Source organism: Diachasma alloeum, unplaced genomic scaffold, assembly GCF_001412515.2.
Source record: "Diachasma alloeum isolate Michigan unplaced genomic scaffold, Dall2.0 Dall_scaffold_00629, whole genome shotgun sequence".
NCBI lineage: Eukaryota > Metazoa > Arthropoda > Insecta > Hymenoptera > Braconidae > Diachasma > Diachasma alloeum.
Window position 1 is genome coordinate 197,196 of NW_021680761.1, and position 21,902 is coordinate 219,097.

The 21,902-nt window shown below is 40.3% G+C and overlaps 1 protein-coding gene across 1 annotated transcript in view; it reads left to right on the plus strand.

Moving 5' to 3' along the window:
• Positions 1 to 21,902, plus strand: part of LOC107043807 — a gene marked incomplete at its 3' end in the record, with an annotated part of 160,725 nt that overhangs the window by 49,268 nt on the left and 89,555 nt on the right. Inside the window, 1 exon segment of the mRNA XM_015265454.1 lies at positions 10,838 to 10,941. Coding sequence (XP_015120940.1) covers positions 10,838 to 10,941 — 104 coding nt within the window.

Consider the following 21,902-nt stretch of genomic DNA (forward strand, 5'->3'; position numbering starts at 1 on the left):
GGGGGGGGGGTAAAAGTCAATTCACAAGTAACCAGATGTGGAAGACGGGCCTTAACGGAATGGGAATATCTAAAGGCAGAATGCTGTAGTGTCCCCCCCCTGCCTCACACTCACAAAAAGATAATCTTTTTCGCCTTGAGCGCCCTCGCTTTCAACGGCGATGCGGCGAGTTGAGGAGGACCGTTTTTACCGACGCATGTGACTATGCGCGGCACGAGATTATAGCGGCGTAGAGTGGGGGAAAGCGCCTATGTGGGGCGAATCGGAGGGCTGGGCAACCCGTGATGAGTATCCCAACGACGTTGAGGGAAACCTTCCGGTTTTAAACGCCGACTGACCCTGGAATTATGCCCTCAATATGAAAATCAATTTTTCCTCCCCTAATTGAGATGGAGAGATGGAACGAACGCCAATCGATTGAGGATTGAATTCTCAATGAATCGACAGCGGTCCCATTTCTAAACCTGAATTAGGAGAGGAGAAATACATTTTCGAAGCACGGAGCGACTGCGGACAAGTTCTCCCCATTAAAAAATTCATTTCTCTCCCCTCTAATTGAGATGAAGGAATGAAACCGATGCCGATTGATCGAGAATTATATTTTCAATAAATGGCAGCGGTTTCATTCCTTAATCACAAGTAGGAGCGGAGGAATGAATTTTCAAAAGCGCGGAGTAACCCCGAACGGCTTTCCGGCGTCGAGTGAACCCGGAGGGGCTCCCCCGATTGGAAAATTCATTTCTCCTCCCCCCCTCCCTAATTGAGATGAAGGAATGAAACAGATGCCGATCGATCAAGAATTAGGTTCTCAATTAATGATGGCGGTTTCATATCTTAATCTTAAGTAGGAGCGGAGGAATGAATTTTCAAAAGCGCGGAGTAACCCCGAACGGCTCTTCGGCGTCGAGTGAGTCTGGAGGGGCTCCCCCGATTGGAAAATTTCTTTCTCCCCCCCCCCCTCCCTAATTGAGATGAAGGAATGAAACAGATGCCGATCGATCAAGAATTAGGTTCTCAATTAATGATGGCGGTTTCATATCTTAATCTTAAGTAGGAGCGGAGGAATGAATTTTCAAAAGCGCGGAGTAACCCCGAACGGCTCTTCGGCGTCGAGTGAGTCTGGAGGGGCTCCCCCGATTGGAAAATTCATTTCTCCTCGCCCTAATTGAGATGAAGGAATGAAACCAAAGCCTATCGATCGAGAAGTATATTTTCAATAAATGACATCGGTTTCATTCCTTAATCTCAATTAGGAGCGGAGGAATGAATTTTGAAAAGCGCGGAGTAACCCCGAATGGCATTCCGGCGTCGAGTGAACCCGGAGGGGCTCCTCCGATTGGAAAATTCATTTCTCCCCCCCTAATTAAGATGAAGGAATAAAAGCAACGTCTGTCGATCGAGAATTATATTCTCAATAAATTACATCGGTTTCATTCCTTAATCTCTATTAGGAGAGGAGGAAGGAATTTTCAAAGCGCGCAGTAACTCCGGACAAGTTCTTCTCATTCAAAAATTAATTTCTCCCCTCCCTAATTGAGATGAAGGAATGAAATCAAAGCCTATCCATCGAGAATTGTATTTTTAATAATTGACATCGGTTTCATTCCTTAATCTCAATTAGGACCGGAGGAATGAATTTTCAAAAGCGCGGAGTCACCCCGAACAGTTCTCCGGCGTCGAGTGAGCCCGGAGGGGCTCCCCCGATTGGAAAATTAATTTCTCTCCCCCGCCCCCCTAATTGGGATTAAGGAATGAAAGCAATGTCTATCGATCGAGAATTATATTCTCAATATATGACAGCGGTTTCATTCCTTAATCTGAATTAGGAGCGGAGGAATGAATTTTCAAAGCGCGCAGTAAATCTGGATAAGTTATCNGATGCCGATTGATCGAGAATTATATTTTCAATAAATGGCAGCGGTTTCATTCCTTAATCACAAGTAGGAGCGGAGGAATGAATTTTCAAAAGCGCGGAGTAACCCCGAACGGCTTTCCGGCGTCGAGTGAACCCGGAGGGGCTCCCCCGATTGGAAAATTCATTTCTCCCCCCCCCCTCCCTAATTGAGATGAAGGAATGAAACAGATGCCGATCGATCAAGAATTAGGTTCTCAATTAATGATGGCGGTTTCATATCTTAATCTTAAGTAGGAGCGGAGGAATGAATTTTCAAAAGCGCGGAGTAACCCCGAACGGCTCTTCGGCGTCGAGTGAGTCTGGAGGGGCTCCCCCGATTGGAAAATTCATTTCTCCTCGCCCTAATTGAGATGAAGGAATGAAACCAAAGCCTATCGATCGAGAAGTATATTTTCAATAAATGACATCGGTTTCATTCCTTAATCTCAATTAGGAGCGGAGGAATGAATTTTGAAAAGCGCGGAGTAACCCCGAATGGCTTTCCGGCGTCGAGTGAACCCGGAGGGGCTCCTCCGATTGGAAAATTCATTTCTCCCCCCCTAATTAAGATGAAGGAATAAAAGCAACGTCTGTCGATCGAGAATTATATTCTCAATAAATTACATCGGTTTCATTCCTTAATCTCTATTAGGAGAGGAGGAAGGAATTTTCAAAGCGCGCAGTAACTCCGGACAAGTTCTTCTCATTCAAAAATTAATTTCTCCCCTCCCTAATTGAGATGAAGGAATGAAATCAAAGCCTATCCATCGAGAATTGTATTTTTAATAATTGACATCGGTTTCATTCCTTAATCTCAATTAGGACCGGAGGAATGAATTTTCAAAAGCGCGGAGTCACCCCGAACAGTTCTCCGGCGTCGAGTGAGCCCGGAGGGGCTCCCCCGATTGGAAAATTAATTTCTCTCCCCCGCCCCCCTAATTGGGATTAAGGAATGAAAGCAATGTCTATCGATCGAGAATTATATTCTCAATATATGACAGCGGTTTCATTCCTTAATCTGAATTAGGAGCGGAGGAATGAATTTTCAAAGCGCGCAGTAAATCTGGATAAGTTATCATTCAAAAATTAATTTCTCCCCTCCCTAATTGAGATGACGGAATGAAACCAAAGCCTATCGATCGAGAATTGTAGATAGATAGATAGTTTATTTCTTTGATGCTACTTTTTACAGTTTTACATCTACACAAGCCATAGAAAAAAAAATGCTCCCACTTGCAACTCTTTATAAGATTATATCTTATTAAATAAATAACAATAATAATATTTGTAATATTTGTAATACCATTATTATAATATCACATGTTTTGCAAACTTTTGGCTTGAGATGATTGAATAATAATAATAATTGTTATCTTCTTTATCTTCAGTTCGTAGTTTGTTAAAGCTTCTTTTCTTCGTAGTCGCGCAGCACCTTCTCTATTTTAGCCAGTCCAATGCATAACTTTACATCTACTTCTTCTTTCAGAGCCTCCAGTAACTTCCTCCTCATACCTTGGAGGTTTGCCTTTCCTCTCCATGACTTCCACCATTCTCCATCTGTTATCTTCAGTCTTCTGGGACAAATGAAGTATGAGCTACAATTCGCCTTTAAGAATGAACCCGGAAATACTCAAATGTCAAAATTCTTACAATATTTCAACTTTCAAAGTGACAAGGTTGGAGATTATTTTTAACTTCCCGACCCGAAGGGAGGAAGTTATTGTAATGACCCCGAAAATCGAATGTGGAAATTTAAGCATTTTTCCACGTTTCATGACCTTTGGAACCACTTCTGACCCTTTTCAGGTACCTGTCTGTATGTGTGGATGTGTGTATGTGTGTGCGTACGTCAGTGACAAAAATTTTGTGCCACGATTCCTCCTGAACAAACGATGAGATTTGACTTTTTTTTTTTAATCGCTGTATTTTCATGTGACTTGAACCTGATTAGATTATGGAGACGATCGTCTCAGCGTTTCTTCAGTTTTTTCCAAAAAACATTTGGAAAAAAGTCGAAAATTAGCGTTTTTTTTGTAAACGAGACCATTTCTCCGTGCATAACGATGCGATTTCAAGTTTTTTTTGTTAGAAACGATGAATCTTGATATAACGCACAAATCATGGAATACTGGAAGACATTTAATCAGCAGTTCACTAGCTTTTTTCGAAATCGATATACATTCAAGAAACAATTTTACTTTTCTGATAAATTACATCTTTTCTCGATGCGGAATACGGCGATGTGTGTGCATGGGAGTGTGTGTGAGTGCGAGCACGCGCACGGATTTTCTTGTCTTCTATGGGTATTTCCTCGGAGAAATGTGAGAAAAAGATTGAATAAATACATAATAAAAAAATTAAGGAAAGAAAAAACAAATGGTCGGGAAGTTATTGGTGCGACCCGTAATGGGTCACATCCAATTCCACCAACCCCTACCGGTCATACCCTAAAGAGGGAGCGCGCGAAGCGCGCGACCGGGCCTGATTTTTAATTATTGATTTGATCTTGAAAATGTGAATATGAAGGAGTATTTTTCTCTTCTGCGACGTAACATTCACCCAGTTGTCTTCCTTCATACAGCAGCTCTACTAACTCGCCATCTCCAACTCTCTCTAGTGCCTCTTTCCGTGTCTTCCCTCATCGGGTTGGGTTTTCATTCCTTATATTCCTTAGTTCCTCTTTCAAACATTTCCTCGGCCATCTACTTTCACCCATCAGGCATAACTTCATCAGGAAATCTCCAGCTCTTCTCCTCGCTTCTATTTCGATGCTTCTTTTCTTCGCTTCTAGTCTCCATATGTATCCGGGTGTATTTTTTGCCAGTCCCATGCTGGATTTTACGTATTTACTCTGTACTCTTTCTATCACTTCTCTCCTTTCCCAGCCCCATAATTCTACCCCGTACATCGTTGCCGCCTTCACCGTCGAGTCCATGAAATAGAGCCTCCTCTTCAGGTTTGTTACTCCAGCCCTTCTCGTCTCTCCCCACACTTTATTAACTAGTTGCTGTGTTTTACCAGCCGCTGTCTCTGTGTGTTTTGTGTATCTGTGCGCTGAGGTGAACCAGAAACCAAGGTACTCAAATTCGTTGACGACTTCAATTTCTCCATTTTTGTATGTCCATTTCTCTTTTTTCCATTTTCGACCGTTTCTGAAAACCATAATCTTCGTTTTTTCTACGCTTACTTCCATTAGATTTGAGTCCGACCATTTCTCAAGATTGTTCAACATTTTCTGTACCCCATTCCCATTTTCTGCGATCAGTGCTGCATCGTCCGCATAAGAAAGTGTAAAGATCTTCGTATTCGAGCCTGGATCTATTCCTGTACCTCCATCGCCTCTTCTTCTTAGTCCTGGTTCCAAGTCGTTCAGGTAGATGTTGAAGCGGATAGGGCTGAGTGGGCAGCCCTGTCTCACTCCTTTGGTTGTAGTGAAAGTCTCTGTTTTTTCTTCGTCTGCCAGCACTTCATTTTTTATACATCTGTAGATTTCTTTAATCATTTCCATGAACCTTCCGTCAATTCCCATAGATTCCATCTTCTTCCAAAGCCTCTCTTTGTCCACCTTGTCGAACGCAGCCTTAAAATCAATAAATGTTACATATAGCTTCCCTCCTTTTTGCTTTAGCTTATTGCCTACTAATGTATTTAGTACAAATACTTCTTCCATTGTCCCTCTAGCTCTCCTGAATCCTGCTTGCGCTTCTGTCAATTTTTCTTCTTGCTCTAGCCAAGTGCTCAGTCTGCTTGCCATAATTGAAGCTAGGATTTTGTATCCAATGCCCAACAAGGATATCCCTCTGTAATTACCCGCCAAGTTCTCGTCTCCTTTCATTTTGTATATTGGGAATAATGTTGCCATTCTCCATCGCTCTATCAATCTTCTTTTTTGCCATATGTCTTTGATTAACTGAATTAACTCAAGTCTTCCCTCTTTAGGCATCCCTGTCAGGAAGTCTGCTGCTATCTCGTCTTCCCCTGCTGCTTTGCCTTTCTTCAAATGTCTCAACGTCGCTACTATTTCACTTTGTGTTAGTAGACTGTTTAGGCCTCTTTCTCCCTCCTCTCCTATTACTTCTGCCTCCTCTTCCTCTGTGGTGCTCTGTGTCGCTTCTGTGTCTCTTGGTCTGGTGCTGGCGTTTGATGACCCTTCCTCCTGTTCATTCTCTTCTCTACCCTCCTCCTCTCCATCCATTTCTCCTTCCAGGAGTGTCCGGAAGTGAAGAAGCATTCTTTCCTTCCCAATTTTACCGGCAAGATTTGCTTTTTTCTTTTTCCTGTACCCGTTCCTTGCCTTCCACTATTCTGTGAGGTTTTTACTTGCTCCAACCTCTGCTTGTTTTTCCTTCAGCCCGTCTTTGATTAGTCTGTCCCTTAGGGTTGCCAGTTCTCTTTTACATGTTATATAATCTCGATTATTTTTCCAGTCTCGTTTTTTCCTGAATCTGTGTAACTGTTTAAATAATTTTCTTTTCATGTTTCTGTATTCACCATTTTTGTCCCAAGTTTCTTCTTTCCAGCCTGGAGGTCTACTTCCGGTGGTCATTTCCACTTTCCTTGCCGTTTCTTCAATTATATCGACGATGTGTGCCCATCTCTCTTCTGGTGTTGGTTCTATCAATTATTCCTTGCTCTTTCATTTGTCTTCCCATTCTTTTCGGAAATCTTCTGCTTTTTTCTCCTTTCATTTCAGCCTCTTCTGTTTTTTGCCTTTTTTCACAATTTTCTTTAATCTCTCCTTGGTCTCCCATTTCACCCTATAGAAAATGGGTAAATGGTCTGAGCCTTCTTGAGTTGCTACTCTCATGCCGTTGAACCATTCCGGTGTTAATCCCTGCTCTTCTGACTTGGCTATTACATAGTCAAGTACACTGCCTAGTCCTTCTCCTTCTGCTATCGCGGTGATCTTGCCCTCCTCGTCTCCGTTAGATCTGCCATTCATGATCAACATTGCTCGTGTTTCACACCATTTTAGGAGTATTGGTCTCTCAGGTTCTCTCAGCTTCTCATCCTCCGAATTTCTGTGGGGGTATGTGTCCTCTATAGGCTCTAATCCGCAATCGGCGACTCCTTGTTCTCGACCAATCCGTGCGTTGAGGTCTCCAATCACCAACACCTTCGTTGCCTTCCCTTCCAGGTCATCAAGCTCTTTGTCAGCTTGCTTCAGGAACTTTTTTAGATTAAGATGATGGTTATAATATCCAGATATGATTGTGTACTTGTCTTCTGGTATTTTTCTATTCTCTAATTGTAATTGTAGCCCGTACTCCCATTCTTTCAGCTTCCAGTTTTCTTCTATGCTCGTCTTTATGCCTATAATATGTCCTGCTAACGCTCTGCCTCTGGTGTGTGCTCTTGTAGCTGTCTTTCCTTTCCAGTCGTAGTTTTTATTCAAACTCTCGATAGCCTGTTTCATCTCTTTCTCTTCTAGAAAAGTCTCCTGGAAAGACACTATATCCGCGTCCTGCCATAGCCTCACATTCTTCTTTATGTTACTTAAGCCTCGTGTGTTCCAGTGCAGAATTACCAGCTCATTCGTTTCGTAGCCTCCCCTTTCCCCTGCCTCGAAACGGCTGTGGAGGTTGTTGCTCTACCTCTACCTCATATTCTTCCTGTTCTTCGTCTTCCATCTTTTCTTGGACAAGGGTTCCTTCTTCTTCATCCCAAATAAGCCAGGTGCCATCAACACTAATCTTCTGATAACCAATACGCACCTTTCGTTTCAATAGCCTCCAGTTTTCTGCCTCTCTTCTTATCCACGTCTGAACTTCTTTCTGCCTGTCTGTGAAATCATCAGTGATCCACACTACCCAGCCAAGTCCTCTTAGCGTTTTCTTTGCTTTCATGATAGCTACTTTCGAGTTCCACTCCTGCACTACTGCCTTCCAAGTTGCTGGGTCGACTCTGTCTAGTTTTTCTACTCTAGCTTTCACCTCCAATGTTCCTTCTAGCCATCCTTCTAGCTCCTCTTTCTTCTTCCTTTCAACGGCCCCCACCCTCCTGACGCCAAGGTCACCGTTTGAGCTGGTGGGTCCACCTTGGGATCCATCTGTGCCGCCTCCTGTTCTCCTTCAATATTAACATTTCCTGGTATCTCTCGTACCTTTTGAGACTTCTTTTGCCCCTCTGGGTCGTCTGATGTCCCTTCTGCTGTCTTTTTCTCATCATTTGTTGGCTTAACTGTCCTCACCACTGGGGTGTTAGTAATGCATACGTAGCCAAGTGGTACATTTCTATCAGCATGTTCTTGTCTTATCATTTCACTGAGTTTTTTGTACTCACCTCTCCATTGTTTTGACGTCTTAGCCCAGTCATCCAGTAGTTCTTGCTTGTTATCAAGTTTTTTCTGGAGGTTGATATTTTCCTGCTGTAGATTTTTCATCTGTCGCTTCAAGGTCTTCAGTTCTTCCTCTTTCAATACTAGCTCGCCTCTCGCCCTCTTGCAACTGTCACATCCATTTCCTTTTTCGTCAGTCTCTACATCTTTTCTCTCACATCTCCCACTTTTGAAGTGAACCCGGAGGCGCTCCCCCGATTGGAAAATTCATTTCTCCCCCCCTAATTGGGATGAAGGAATAAAAGCAACGTCTGTCGATCGAGAATTATATTCTCAATAAATGATATCGGTTTCATTCCTTAATCTCTATTAGGAGAGGAGGAATGAATTTTCAAAGCGCGCAGTAACTCCGGACAAGTTCTTCTCATTCAAAAATTAATTTCTCCGCTCCCTAATTGACATGAAGGAATCAAACCAAAGCCTATCGATCGAGAATTGTATTTTTAATAAATGACATCGGTTTCATTCCTTAATCCCAATTAGGACCGGAGGAATAAATTCTCAAAAGCGCGGAGTAACCCCGAACGGTTTTCCGGCGTCGAGTGAGCCAGGAGGGGCTCTCCCGATTGGAAAATTAATTTCTCCCCCCCTAATTGAGATGAAAGAATGAAACCAGTGTCATTTATTAAAAATATAATTCTCGATCGATAGGCGTTTCATGCCTTCATCATAATTAGGGAGGGGAGAAATGAATTTTTGAATGAGAAGAACTTGTCCAGAGTTACTTCGCGTTTTGAAAATTCATTCCTCCGCTCCTAATAGAGATTAAGGAATGAAACCGCTGTCATTTATTGAGAATATAATTTTCGATCGATAGACGTTGCTTTTATTCCTTCATCCCAATTAGGGGGGGGGGGAGAAATGTATTTTCCAATCGGGGGAGCCCCACCAGGCTCACTCGCCGTCGGAGAGCCGTTCGGGGTTACTCCGCGCTTTTGAAAATTCATTTCTCCGCTCCTACTTGAGATTAATGAATGAAACCACTGCCATTTATTGAAAATATAATTCTCGATCGATCGGCATCGGCTTTATTCCTTCATCTCAATTAGAGGGGAGAGAAATGAATTTTTTAATGGGAAAAACTTGTCCGCAGTCACTCCGCGCTTCGAAAATGTATTTCTCCTCTCCTAATTGAGGATTAGAAATGGAATCGCTGTCAGTTCATTGAGAATTCAATCCTCAATCGATTGGCATTCGTTCCATCTCTCCATCTCAATTAGGGGAGGAAAAATTGATTTTCATATTGAGGGCATAATTCCAGGATCAAATGGCGTTTAAAACCGGAAGATTTCCCTCAACGTCGTTGAGATACTCATCACGGTTTGCCCAGCCCTCCGATTACCCCCACATAGGCGCTTTCCCCCACTCTGCGCCGCTATAATCTCGTGCCGCACATAGCCACATGCGTCAGTAAAAACGGTCCTCCTCAACTCGCCGTGTCGCCGTTGAAAGCGAGGGCGCTCAAGGCGAAAAAGATTATCTTTTTGTTAGTGTGAGGACATAACAGTTGATAGCCAACTCGCACTATACAGGTTTTTTTTTCAATTCGCAATATTCACAAGCGGGAATGTGATTTAAAAAAAGAAGAATGATGTGGCCAGGCCGGTCAACCGTTTTATTCGCGATTTTTTGATTATTTCGAGTGCAATCATTTATATACCAAGTGCATGTCCGCATCACCCATTGATCCACCATATCGAGATGATGGATTTTAGCGGGAGGTGGGGTGGAGGGAGTGTTGGTAACTCCATCCGGGTCTTAAGGTTTTTCTCTTCTTCCTAATATCTATGGAACCCTCAAGATCAGTTTCCAATAAAAAATTTTCGATCTCGCCACCAATTAATATTTATTTTGCAATTATTCAATAAAATTTTCAGAGAGAATCTCAGAACTGCCCCCTTCGCTCCCATAGAGGCCCCCTTAGGAAACTGTTTGTTATATTTTTTTCTTTTTTCTAACATTCAAGAGACCTCGAAGATCATTTTCCAATAAAAAATTTCTGATCTCGTCACCAACATATATTTATTTTCCATTTTTTCACAAATCTTTCTGAGAGAATCCTACACTTGCTCCCTATGCATCGTTCAGCGATCTCCTAGGAAATCTCTTTCTCACTTTTTTCCTTTTTCATAATATCCAGTGGACCCCAAGGGACATTTTGAAATTAAAATTTTTCAATCTCATCATCAATTAATTTCTTCTGCAGTGTTTCTAGTTCTGTATCTTTTGAATACGGTTAAAACATATGCGGCCGCCATATCGTACACTCCCCATAAAAAATTACAAATTTGCGGCTGAGCGGCTGGCGCCTAGTTCCAGTCCCATCGCCCTTCTCGCTCTGTTTTGGTGTCAGATGGACCAGCAGTCCTTCCCTCAGTTCAAGCAGGACCCACTCAAGAAATTTCTATCAAGGAATTGTAAGGTGAGGTACTCCACCTTGTCTGCCGAATCGAGCCCCAAGTATTTTATATGGTGGAGTTCCGTTCGTTTGCGTTTATTTGTTTAGCTATATGGAATTTATTATATTCTTTTCTCTCATCAACTATTTTGTTCAGCATGAATCTGAATATTTTATTACCATAATTATTCATGTTTTTTCTCCATAGAACCGGAAGTGGGAAATTCATAGCAGGTGATATATCATTAATGGAGGACCAAACAATTTCTTCTCGTATGACTCCGACTAAATTTTCCACATCTCATGTTCAAGGTAAGTTTACACACGTAAATAATAATATAATCAAAAAAGGACTGCCTTTCAATAGATACTTTTAGATACTCAAACACATGATGGAGAAATAAAAACAAATTCCAGGGATTTTAGCTGATTGAAGCTTCTTAGTGTTTAAGGATAGTCGGGCGAGCACGGAGGGTTGGAATAAAAGCAGCCATTTTTTTATTTTTATTTTTTTACGTTTTCTTCAAATGACAGAAAAGGCGTGTGCAAAGTTTCAGACTGCTGGGGAGCATGGTTAGTTTATTATGAATTTTTGAAAAAGTGGTCATTTAACCCGTGATCTTATGGAAATCACAAAAAAAACCGCAAAACCCAAGGAAAAAATGCAGCCAAAGTCATGAAACTTTAGACACATTTAGAACATGTGATCAATGATTTTTTGAGTGAAAAAGATTGTCGCCTTGGAGCATTGTTTATTAATAATAGCGAAAAAAGTACTGAAAAATGAAATTTCTGCGCACGTAGTCCAAACGAGCAGCAACGTCCCAAGTACCGATCGGGTGTGGGTAGCGCGGTCAATTTAAACGTCTCTTGAGACACAGCGATGAAGAGTTGTGATTGGAGCTCCCTCGAGCCAGTGGTACCAGCTTCTGTTGAAAAAAAAACTACTGACGGTGTTGCCACTTTTTCGCATGGATTATTATTTTTTCATTTATTAAAAAAAACAATCTGAAAACCATTCAATGCATGGAACAGATACAAATAAATTTGATTAGCTCCAAAAATATTTTTTAACCGGAGATACTCAGTAGTAATACCACGAGACCTCCAAAATTATCGGATATTTCCCCATTGTTTTGTTGCGTAGCAACGAGAGGGAGAAGTTTTGCAGATTAAAATCCCGAGCGCGCAGCGCGAGGGATTTATGTGCAAAACTTATCCCGATCATTAATACGTAGGAAAACATGAGGGAAATGTTCGTCTAATTTTGTAGGTCGAGTGGTATTCGACGGATTATTTTTGGTAATCGGATCTTTCCCAAACCGACTCATTTTGACTTTCTTCATGACTTTCTTTCACTCCACAGGATAATATTTGACAGTTATTTGGTTAGAGAAACAATTGCAAAGCTAGAGGGAAATTATCAAAAGCTAGGGGGAAATAACCGCTGTAATTTTAATTGGGAAGTACTTCATGTTATTGAATACTGAACTCTGATTGGCCCAGGGAAGGCCAGATCCGATTACCAAAAATAATCCCTAATATTGCCTGAATTTTGAATCCGAATGGGAAAAATTTTTTTGTTCAGCGATTGGTTTCCTGCAGGAAAACAATAGAAACCCCTCCGCCTCACCTTCTACATTTCCTCCTCGCCCGATTATCCTTAACATATGAGCAATTCCACGTCAAAACCGAAATCAGAAAAAACTGCTTGTTTCCAATTCAGCCGATGATTTTTTCCCGAAGAGAAGTATGTTCGACAAACTTATCTTCAAATTTTCAGATCGTTTGAAATTTTTTCTCCTGAGTTATAAATTTTTTTAAATTTCAATTTTTTTAAATGTGAGATAACTTCATTTGATGATTGGGAATTGAATTTCTGTCTTCACACATCAATAGAAATTTGAAAAAACTTCAAAATGAGACCAATTGGAGTCGATTTACTTATGTTTTGAGGCCGTTATGGTTGAATCAAGTTTGTTTTCAATCTGAAACGTTTAGAGTAAGTTGGAAACATAATCTTAAATATAATAACTCTGTTACCGATTCTTTGTTCGCGATTCACGCTAAATCCACTGAATGGATTTTGATCAGGTTTTCACTGTTAAGTAGCTTCAGGTCCCCAGATGGCTTTAGGCTATAATTTATTGCGCTTCGTTGCATAGTTCAGTATGCAACGTGGAAACTTCTAGAAAATTCTATAACTTTTTGGAACTTTCTGGAGAGGTCCGGAACTCTTTGAACTTTTGAATTTTTTTTCGAATTTTCGAGAAAATTCACAGATTTTTCTAGAATTTTCTAGAATATTCGAAAAAATTTTCCAGTTTTATAACGATGAGCATAGTTGACGCACACCTGGCAGAGCAAAAGCTCTCGAACCTTCCACCCTAAAATTCTAGAATTTTCTAGAGAAATCTAGGATATTCTCGATGAAATTTGTTTCGAATTTTCGAGAAAATTCACAGATTTTTCTAGAATTTTCTAGAATATTCGAAAAAAATTTCCAGTTTTATAACGATGAGCATAGTCGACGCACACCTGGCAGAGCAAAGGCTCTCGAACCTCCCACTCTAAAGTATTGGGGTTTCACCTTGGGTTTGCGTGGAGGGTGTGGAGGGGACGTCGAAAATAAACACCGTCGTTTCACGATCGACAGAGTGAAAATTCATGATTAAAATTGATTGCGCTGCATTGCATAGTTCAGTATGCAACGTAAAAACTTCTAGAAAATTCTAGAACTTTCTAGAAAATTCTAGAACTTTCTAGAAAATTCTGGAATTTTCTGAAAAAATCCATAACATTCTCAAGTTTCCGAGAATATTCTCGAGTTTTCGAGAAAATTGGAAGAAATTCTCGTTTTATAGCCTTCATTTTTATTTCTACCCTGTTACATAATAAATTGAAATCTAAAGGTAGAAACTTTCCAAAAATTCTAAAAGTTTCTGAATAATTCTAAAATTTTCCATTCAAGGGTTTTCCAAAGAAACGAAAAAAATTCTGAAGTATTCTAAAAAATCGATAATAATAATCCGTTTAACATAATCTCGATATTCATTTTCTTCTATTTTGCCCAAGCAAAGCCGGGGTCCATAGCTAGTTACTAATATGTCCAAAGGGAATGAGTTCTTTGCAATAGTTTTCGGTTAAGGCCCGGGTGTACTCTCTTTCGAATGTTATCTGGATTTTTTTAATTTTTCGTAATCCAAAATTGTCAATTGCGTGGTACATCATGTAGAAATTCCCAAAAATTATGATAGAATGATAAAAAAAAAATGGAAAAAATTCTGAACTTTTTCATAGAGCGTTTCTAATTGAGATTCAGAATGAGTTGAAAAAATTAGAAATTACAAATATCTGATTGGCGGTGGCAAATTATCTATTAGCTGTCATTTTCCATGGTGGATAACAAAACGCTAACTCTTCATGGGAAGTGACGGCTAGGTATCTTAATTTTCAAAACAGTGGTATGTAGTCATCTGCCATTTTTATGTGATAAAAGTGTGATTAAAAAATTCTCCAAAATATTACTACTTTTTTCAAAGAGGCTTTTCCGTAATAAATGTGTCTGTGCAGTGTGGGAAAAGATTTACGAAATCAGTCTTCCCCCTGTATAATATTGGGTGACAGGCCGTCATTTGTCACCGTAAATCAGATACATTTTTCAATTTCTTGTTATTCAACTTATTCTGAATATCAATTAAAAATGCTCTTTGAAAAAATTGAGAATTTTTTTTACTTTTTTTGATTATTCATTCATAATTTTTCAAAACTTGTGCATGATGCAGGACTTAATTGACAATTTCAGATGACGAAAGATGGAAAAAAAAACATCAAGATAACGTTCGAAAGGATTCGGATAAGGTTCGGAAGGTCTTTGACCGGCGACCGAGTAAGACGTGTTTCGTGTTTACGCTCCGCAAGGTTGTGAACAGTGCATGTATACGAGTATAGTGAGTTGTGAAAAATTCTTATGTAGTTAGAATGCCCCACCCATTAAATCTGGGTAATTAATAACACGCGCAATCGGAAGGAGGGGAGAAGAGCTCTTCTCCCCTCTCTACCACCAGTGGTATCCTAAAAAGCTCTCAAAAGAAAAAGTAAAAACCAATCTGAAATGACAACTGTCAACAGTGAGCTGTCCACGACACACATTCAAAATTCTGATAATAATGGATCGAAAATGAATCAACGTAGCTCGTACTCTCAACGACTCGCAGGAGACTTTCATCCTGAAAACAATCGTGGCATCCTGATTGATGGAATTCGGGGTGTCCCTGTTAATCATTATTTGACATGCATTGGTGACTTCATTGGCCCTCGAAACGTCTTCTCTACGTCACGTACCTCGGGCAACCGAGTCTGTATTTACCTTGACTCCTCTGATACTGTTGATAAACTGATTGCAGCACAAGCAGAACTATCGATTAATGGAAACCCACTGAAAATTCGACCACTTATCGTCAAGTCCAAAGGAGTTACTATCTCTCACGTTCACTCTTCTCTTCCTCACGATATTCTTGCCAAAAAATCACCGAGACAGGGGTGAAAATGGTTCCCCCGATAACTTACATTGGGGCTGGATCAAAAACACCGGGATATGAGCATGTCAAGAGCTTCCGAAGACAAGTCTACATTGACCCTGTTGATGAAATCAATCTTCCCAATGTCATAAGACTAAAGAGGAACAATTTTGACTACACTGCCTACCCATCCACCGAAAGTCCAGCTTGTTTTCACTGCAAAAAGTTGGACACTTTCGCAACAAATGCCCTCTGATACAAACATCAGAAACGTCTCAAGACACACAAACGACTGCTCTGAACACATCTCAATTTGAAGAAATACACATGGAAGAACAAACAGACTGCAACGACCCGGAATTGACTGCATTAACGATCCCTAATCAAACTGATTTCCAGGAATTACCCCAAAATAATGGAAATGAATCGACAACTGAGATGGAAGTAGAAATCCCCTCCATAAAACGCACCCGCTCTTCAGGGAAAACCTCCGCTTCCGAAGTGGAGAGCTATGAAGAAGACAAGGAGGTGAAACGAACCCGACCTGATAAACTCCAAGCAAAACAACCGACCCCTCCAACTACAGAAAGCAGTGGAAATAGGAGTGAGGACGGCTTCGTCACCCCGAAACACCCGAGCAGGAAAAACAAAGGCAATTCAAATACAAATGGACCAAAGAAAACGAGATTTACGGAAGAGTTTCTTCGCTCCCATACCCCACGACTGCGTGCAAACATCACGGTATCAGGAACCGACTGTTGTATAAAATATGATCCATTCATCAAACTCATCATGGACTGGCAAGAGGAACGAAACATTGATAAGATTAAAAACGAATACAAAGATATAATTGAAGATCTCACTATCTTCGATACATTAATATTTATGTCGATGACAAGACAATTAAAATTGCCTTAGCAAAACTAGCTAACCGATTGGACCATTGCCTAGAAAGTGACACCGACTCATGCACCAGTCAGGGCTCAACCAAATGTATTGCTTGAATGGATACACAACAACAAGAAATCAACCTCACGTTTTCGAATGTTCGGGGATTAAGAAGGCACTACGAACACGTCCTATTAGCAACTAGAGAGTATGACGTCATAATCTGTGTGGAAACCAAACTCGACCCACAAGACACGAGAAGAATGAAATTTCCTGGATTCAGTATATATCGCAAGGACAAAGACGTCAACAAGGGAGGCATTGCCTTCATCTACAAGAACAACATCAGCATCAAAGTCATCGAAACTGGAAAGGACCCTCATCCAGATGTTCAAATTGCCAGCATTCAAATCATCAATGTCTCCGATCCAATCACTCTCATCGCATGCTACAGGATCCCAGGGGCAACCCTCCAACTAGAATACTGGAGAAAAATCACGTCAATTGCAAGAAAATATCCTCACAGTGTGCTTGCAGGAGATTTTAATGCACATCATCTTGCATGGAACTGTGAGAAAAGTGCCACAAATGGTGAAAACCTTCTCGAGTGTATTCAAACTGAAAACTTATTTCTACATAACTCCAATACCAACACACGTTTAGACTCATACAGAAATAAACACTCTAACCTCGACCTAGTTTTCACCACCCCAGATCTAGCCGAAAAAATATCCGTTAGTGCAAAGGACGAAATATGGGGATCAGATCACTACCCAGTGTTCATTTTCTTATCCACTGAACATAGTATTTACCATAAACACTCGCTGAAAATCACTTCGACTAGAACAGACTGGGAAAAACTAGGAGAACTCCTCGACCAATCATTCACCCAATACTTAGAGCCAACTTTCCTCAACTTGCAACCCTCTGAAAAATATTCCATGTTCATTGACAGTATTACCCAAACAGTGAAACGGTGCATCCCAAACAGAAAAATTGTCCCTCCCCAAATACACAAAAACCCTGTGAAGTGGTGGGACGAGGAATGTGCTAAGGCGACGAGACTTCGGAGGGCAGCGTTTAAAAAGTGGCAATTCACCAAGACAGAAAGAGACATGATCAGTTATAATAGGGCAGCTGCGACTGCCACTAAAATATTCAAACGTAAAAAACAAGAATGCTTCATTGAATTTGCTGAAAGGATTGACTTTAGGAAAAACAATAGATATGTCTGGCGAACAACTAACGTACTCAAAAATGCATGGGTCAAAATCAAGCCAGAAAATCTTGACTCCCTAAATAAAATTGCCCCTTCAGGATGCACGACAAACTCCGACTACCCGATCCCCGAAACTCCATACTCCATTCTTGACCGACCATTCGACTTCTCCGAATTCATCTACGCCCTTAAACCCAAAAAAGATGATTCCTCCCCTGGCCTTGATGGAATAACGTACAAGTTGATTAAAAGAATTCGGGTTAATTTGCAATTGGTCTTGCCAGATACCTTCAACGAAATGTTTGAAGCGGGAGACTTCCCCCCAGACTGTAAGCACTCGTTCATTCATTTCGTACCTAAACCAAGTAATAAGGACGTAAGACCAATTGCACTGACGTCTTGCGTAACCAAAATATTTGAGACATTAATTAAAAATCGTTTGCAATGGTGGTGCGAAACAAATAATATAATTTCTAATTATCAAACTGGTTTTCGTCCTGGGCTTTCCTGTACAGACAACCTCAGCAATTTATACCTAAATGTAGAATTTAATTTCTAAGAAAAAAAAGAAACGATAGCGACATTCCTTGACGTACAAGGGGCATTTGACAATGTTAACCCTGTTATACTGATTGACAAATTGGCGAAAATACAATGCCCTGGAAAAGCGCTCAGTTTCATAAAATTTATAACACATGAGAGATACATCCATTGTGATACATTTGGCAATGACATTTTGACAGTTCACAAAGGAGTTCCCCAGGGTGTATTATCTCCATTATTGTACACCATTTACACTAGAGACATTATGAAAAATACAAGCAACGTGATTAAATGTTCACTCTTCGCCGACGATATCGCTCTCTACTGTTCTTACAGCGGAACAAAACTAGAAGTCCAAACTCTGGAGAACTCAATAGCACAACTGTCTAGAAATCTAGAAGAAATAGGCCTCGATCTAGCTCCAAGCAAAACCACTGTACTCCAATTTACCAAACAAAAATTTGAACAAGAGGAAATTAAAATCACAATTGGGGACATTGAAATCTCCCCCAGCCCAGTAGCAAAATTTCTAGGAATATACTTCGACTGTGACTTTAACTTCAAATATCAAATCAGCAAGATACAAGAGAAAACGCTTAGAGCTCTGAATATTATTAAGTTTCTCCGGCGAACGTGGTGGGGGTCTGACCCCTCCACCCTGATCATCCTGTACAAAAGCTTCATCCCCAATACAAAATTCATGATAGACAAATTGGAACGAATTCAATTCTCTGCTATCCGTCTCGCGCTTGGCTACAGGTGCTCCATCTCCACCAACGTACTCATTGGAGAATCGAAACTCCCGTTTATTCAAGACAGATCAAAATTCCTTTGTAAAACATATTTAATCAAAGCTCTCGGGAATCAATCAGCACTGACTTACCACACAATACACAAACTATACAAAATTAGTTGTTATTCACCACGAGCTAGAGATAAAATGTTAACTAAATGCATCAGCGAAATTCTTCCACTGAAAGAACAACTTTTCAGTGACCGAAATTTTCATATATTTGTTCATCCATTCGACGCCTACATCCTGCCCATCGATCTAAACGAACATTTGGGTCGATCGGCTCAGGAGGAGAGCGATCCCAACAGCTTTGTTGACAAAGAACTTGAAAAAACCCACCAGGGTCGCTACCGCATTTTCACCGATGGGAGCAAAAATCGAGAAAATAATTATGTTGGAGCTGCGTGTGTCTGTCCTGAAATGGACACCTGCATCTCCACTACTCTTGACAGTTGCTCCTCCAGCTACACTGCAGAATGTGTCGCTCTCACTCTCGCGATGAGAGTAACAGACTACTAACTAACAGACTCCCTCAGTGCCTGCCAGGCATTCAGCTCTGGCAAACTAACCGTCAAGACAAACTCGTATATTACTGAAATAAGAAACCAATTTTACGAAATAAAAGACAAAAGCCCCTAAATTCAACTCTCAATATTATGGATTCCATCTCACTGCGGCATTGAGGCCAATGAGGCAGCAGATAGACTGGCGGGGGATGCGGCAGATGATTTATCAAACCAATTTAAAGTCCCATACACAGACTTCCGAGCAAAATTCAAAGCGGAAGAATACAGTTCCACGAAGAGTAAAATTTTAGAACAGCCAACAAATGTTAAGAAAAAAAAAGGTGCAGAATATTTCGAACTCTTTTACAAGGATTCTCCTGGGCCCTGGTACAAAAACTGCAAGCTCTCGAAGGAGGCTATAGTCACCGTAAATCGCGTTAGAGCCAATCACTACCACCTTGGAGCCTCCTTGTCAAGAGTCGGAATAATTAACGACCCAAGCTGTTCTTGTGGAGCAGAAAGTCAAAACTTTCAGCATATCTGATGGCACTGCCCAAAATATGAGCAACAAAGATGTAAATTAACGAATCGATTGAAAAAATCAAGATGTACTTTGCCTTTTACCACTGACAAATTTTCAAATGCCAAAGACCTTAAATACATTGAAGAAATATGTAAATACCTAAAGGATTGCGAATTACAGATATAAATTATAGATGAAAGATGAGAGAATATAATGTATAGAACTTAATATTAATGACAGTGTAAATAACTCAATTGATGCGTTACACCACTTTAAAACAATAAAATAAAAAAAACGTCCGAAAGATAGTACACCCAGGCCTTAAATAAATATTTTTCTTTCTTTATTTTTTTTGTTTTTCAATTCATAGATGAAATTATTTGATGGGGGAAAACGGAGATAGAATGAATGGAAATAACCTCAAGAAAGCGGTGTAAACGTTTTTTCAATTACATTTATGGAATTTGCGGTGTAACGTCCATTTATTAAGATGGTTGAATTTTCTTGGGCAAATTGTGATTGGTTTATTCTAGAAAAAAAAATATTCAGAAGCGTAAAATAGGAGGCATAAGTAGAGGTTGAATCAGGAGGGTCAAGCACTTTTAAGGGTCAAACGACCTTTAAGGACATTTCAAGTAACATATCAAATTGTCAAATTGAATGGAGTTATCAGACGGGATCAGGCAGGACCCGGGTAGAAATTCAACCGGGGATTCAGCCGCAACTCGGGTGAGCGCGAGCTCAGCCTCGACTTGCCGCTTGACCCGAGTTCACGCCGCGACACGCCGCTCCATACCGGCTCATAGTCGAACGCTCATCAGACGGCATAACCCGGCACTTGAGTTTGAGCTGTGGCTCAACGCTTAGAACTCAGCTCCGATTGAGTCGAGTCGTTTCGAGTGGAGGGTGGAATAGAATGATATTTATGCATTTTTACAATATCGATTTAATATTTTAATACTTTGGAAAATTCTTGTCTTCTTGCCTTAAAAAAAAATGGAATTATACTGAACTTTCTATCAAATTTGAAATTTACTGATTTTTCCCTCTGTCATCGAATATAAAACCTGGCACTTTCTCTAAGAATTCCTATTGAATTTCTATTGGAGCTCTATGAGAATTCTATTTAAGTTTTATTGTAATTCTATTGAAAAATTCTATTTTTTTTGCGTCAATTCCATTGAAAATTATGCAACTTTCCCCTGCATTTTTAATAGATATTTGTTTGTGGAAAAAAATCCATTTATTTTTCTAGATAATTTATTCTGTTAGGATTTCTTCCACAGAAACTATTGGGCATGAATTTTCCAAATTTTGTTGCTGCATTTGATTAAAAGAAAAGAAGAAAAACCGAGCGGAAAAAACTTAGAAATCTTACGCCTAAGAAAATCTATAGGAACATAAAAACCTATTTACTTTCTTGCACCAAATTTTACCTTAACAAAAAGACTCTATGAAGTTGCATAATCTCCTATAGAATCGGCGCAAGAAACGAATAGAATTCTAATAGAACTTCCAGAGAATTCTCATAGAATTCCAATAGAAATTTAATAGAAAGCGCTAGGTTTTTCTGTTGAATTTTTTCATGCGTGTTATTTTGGCATACCTGTATTCAACATTTCCCTAATAAATCGTAGAATATTCTTAGAACTCGTAGGCCTATCGAAAAATGAAGAATATCCTCTCCTGTAGCGTTGATAATTAATAATAAAGGTTCGTTAACGTTTTTCAAGTGATTATTTTTCTTGATTTTGTTTGTTGTATTCGCGAGAAAAAAGAAAGTTTTGACTACGTTTCAGTGAATTGTTCTACCTTGTATTTTCAGATTAATCCCATTCGATTAGTTAATATCACGTTATTTCTGATGAGCTTGTGATTGTTCATCTGAAAAAGCATGCCATCTTCACATTTATTCGATTGTTTTTTCGCTCAAATCACGATGCCATCGGTCCTGTCAAATCATTATTAAGGTTAAGTATACTGGGATTGAGTAATTGGAGATGAACCTGAGGTTGAGCAGTGGCCATTCAACTAAAGCCCGGCGAAGCGTTTCGTATAATAGTCTAACGCTGGGCTGTGAGCGCGTGACGCGTCTCAACCTCGGGTACATGTGACGCGCGTGGAGTTTATCCCAAGCTGGGGCGGAGTGGCGTATTTCTAGCTGGGATACGGGTTCCGAGCCGAGCTCGAGCGGCGTGATTTCTGCCCGGGGATGTGGGGGTGAACCTAGTGACAAAGTATCATGAAGGCCAAATGATAGAGACAAGCAGAATAATCGTCA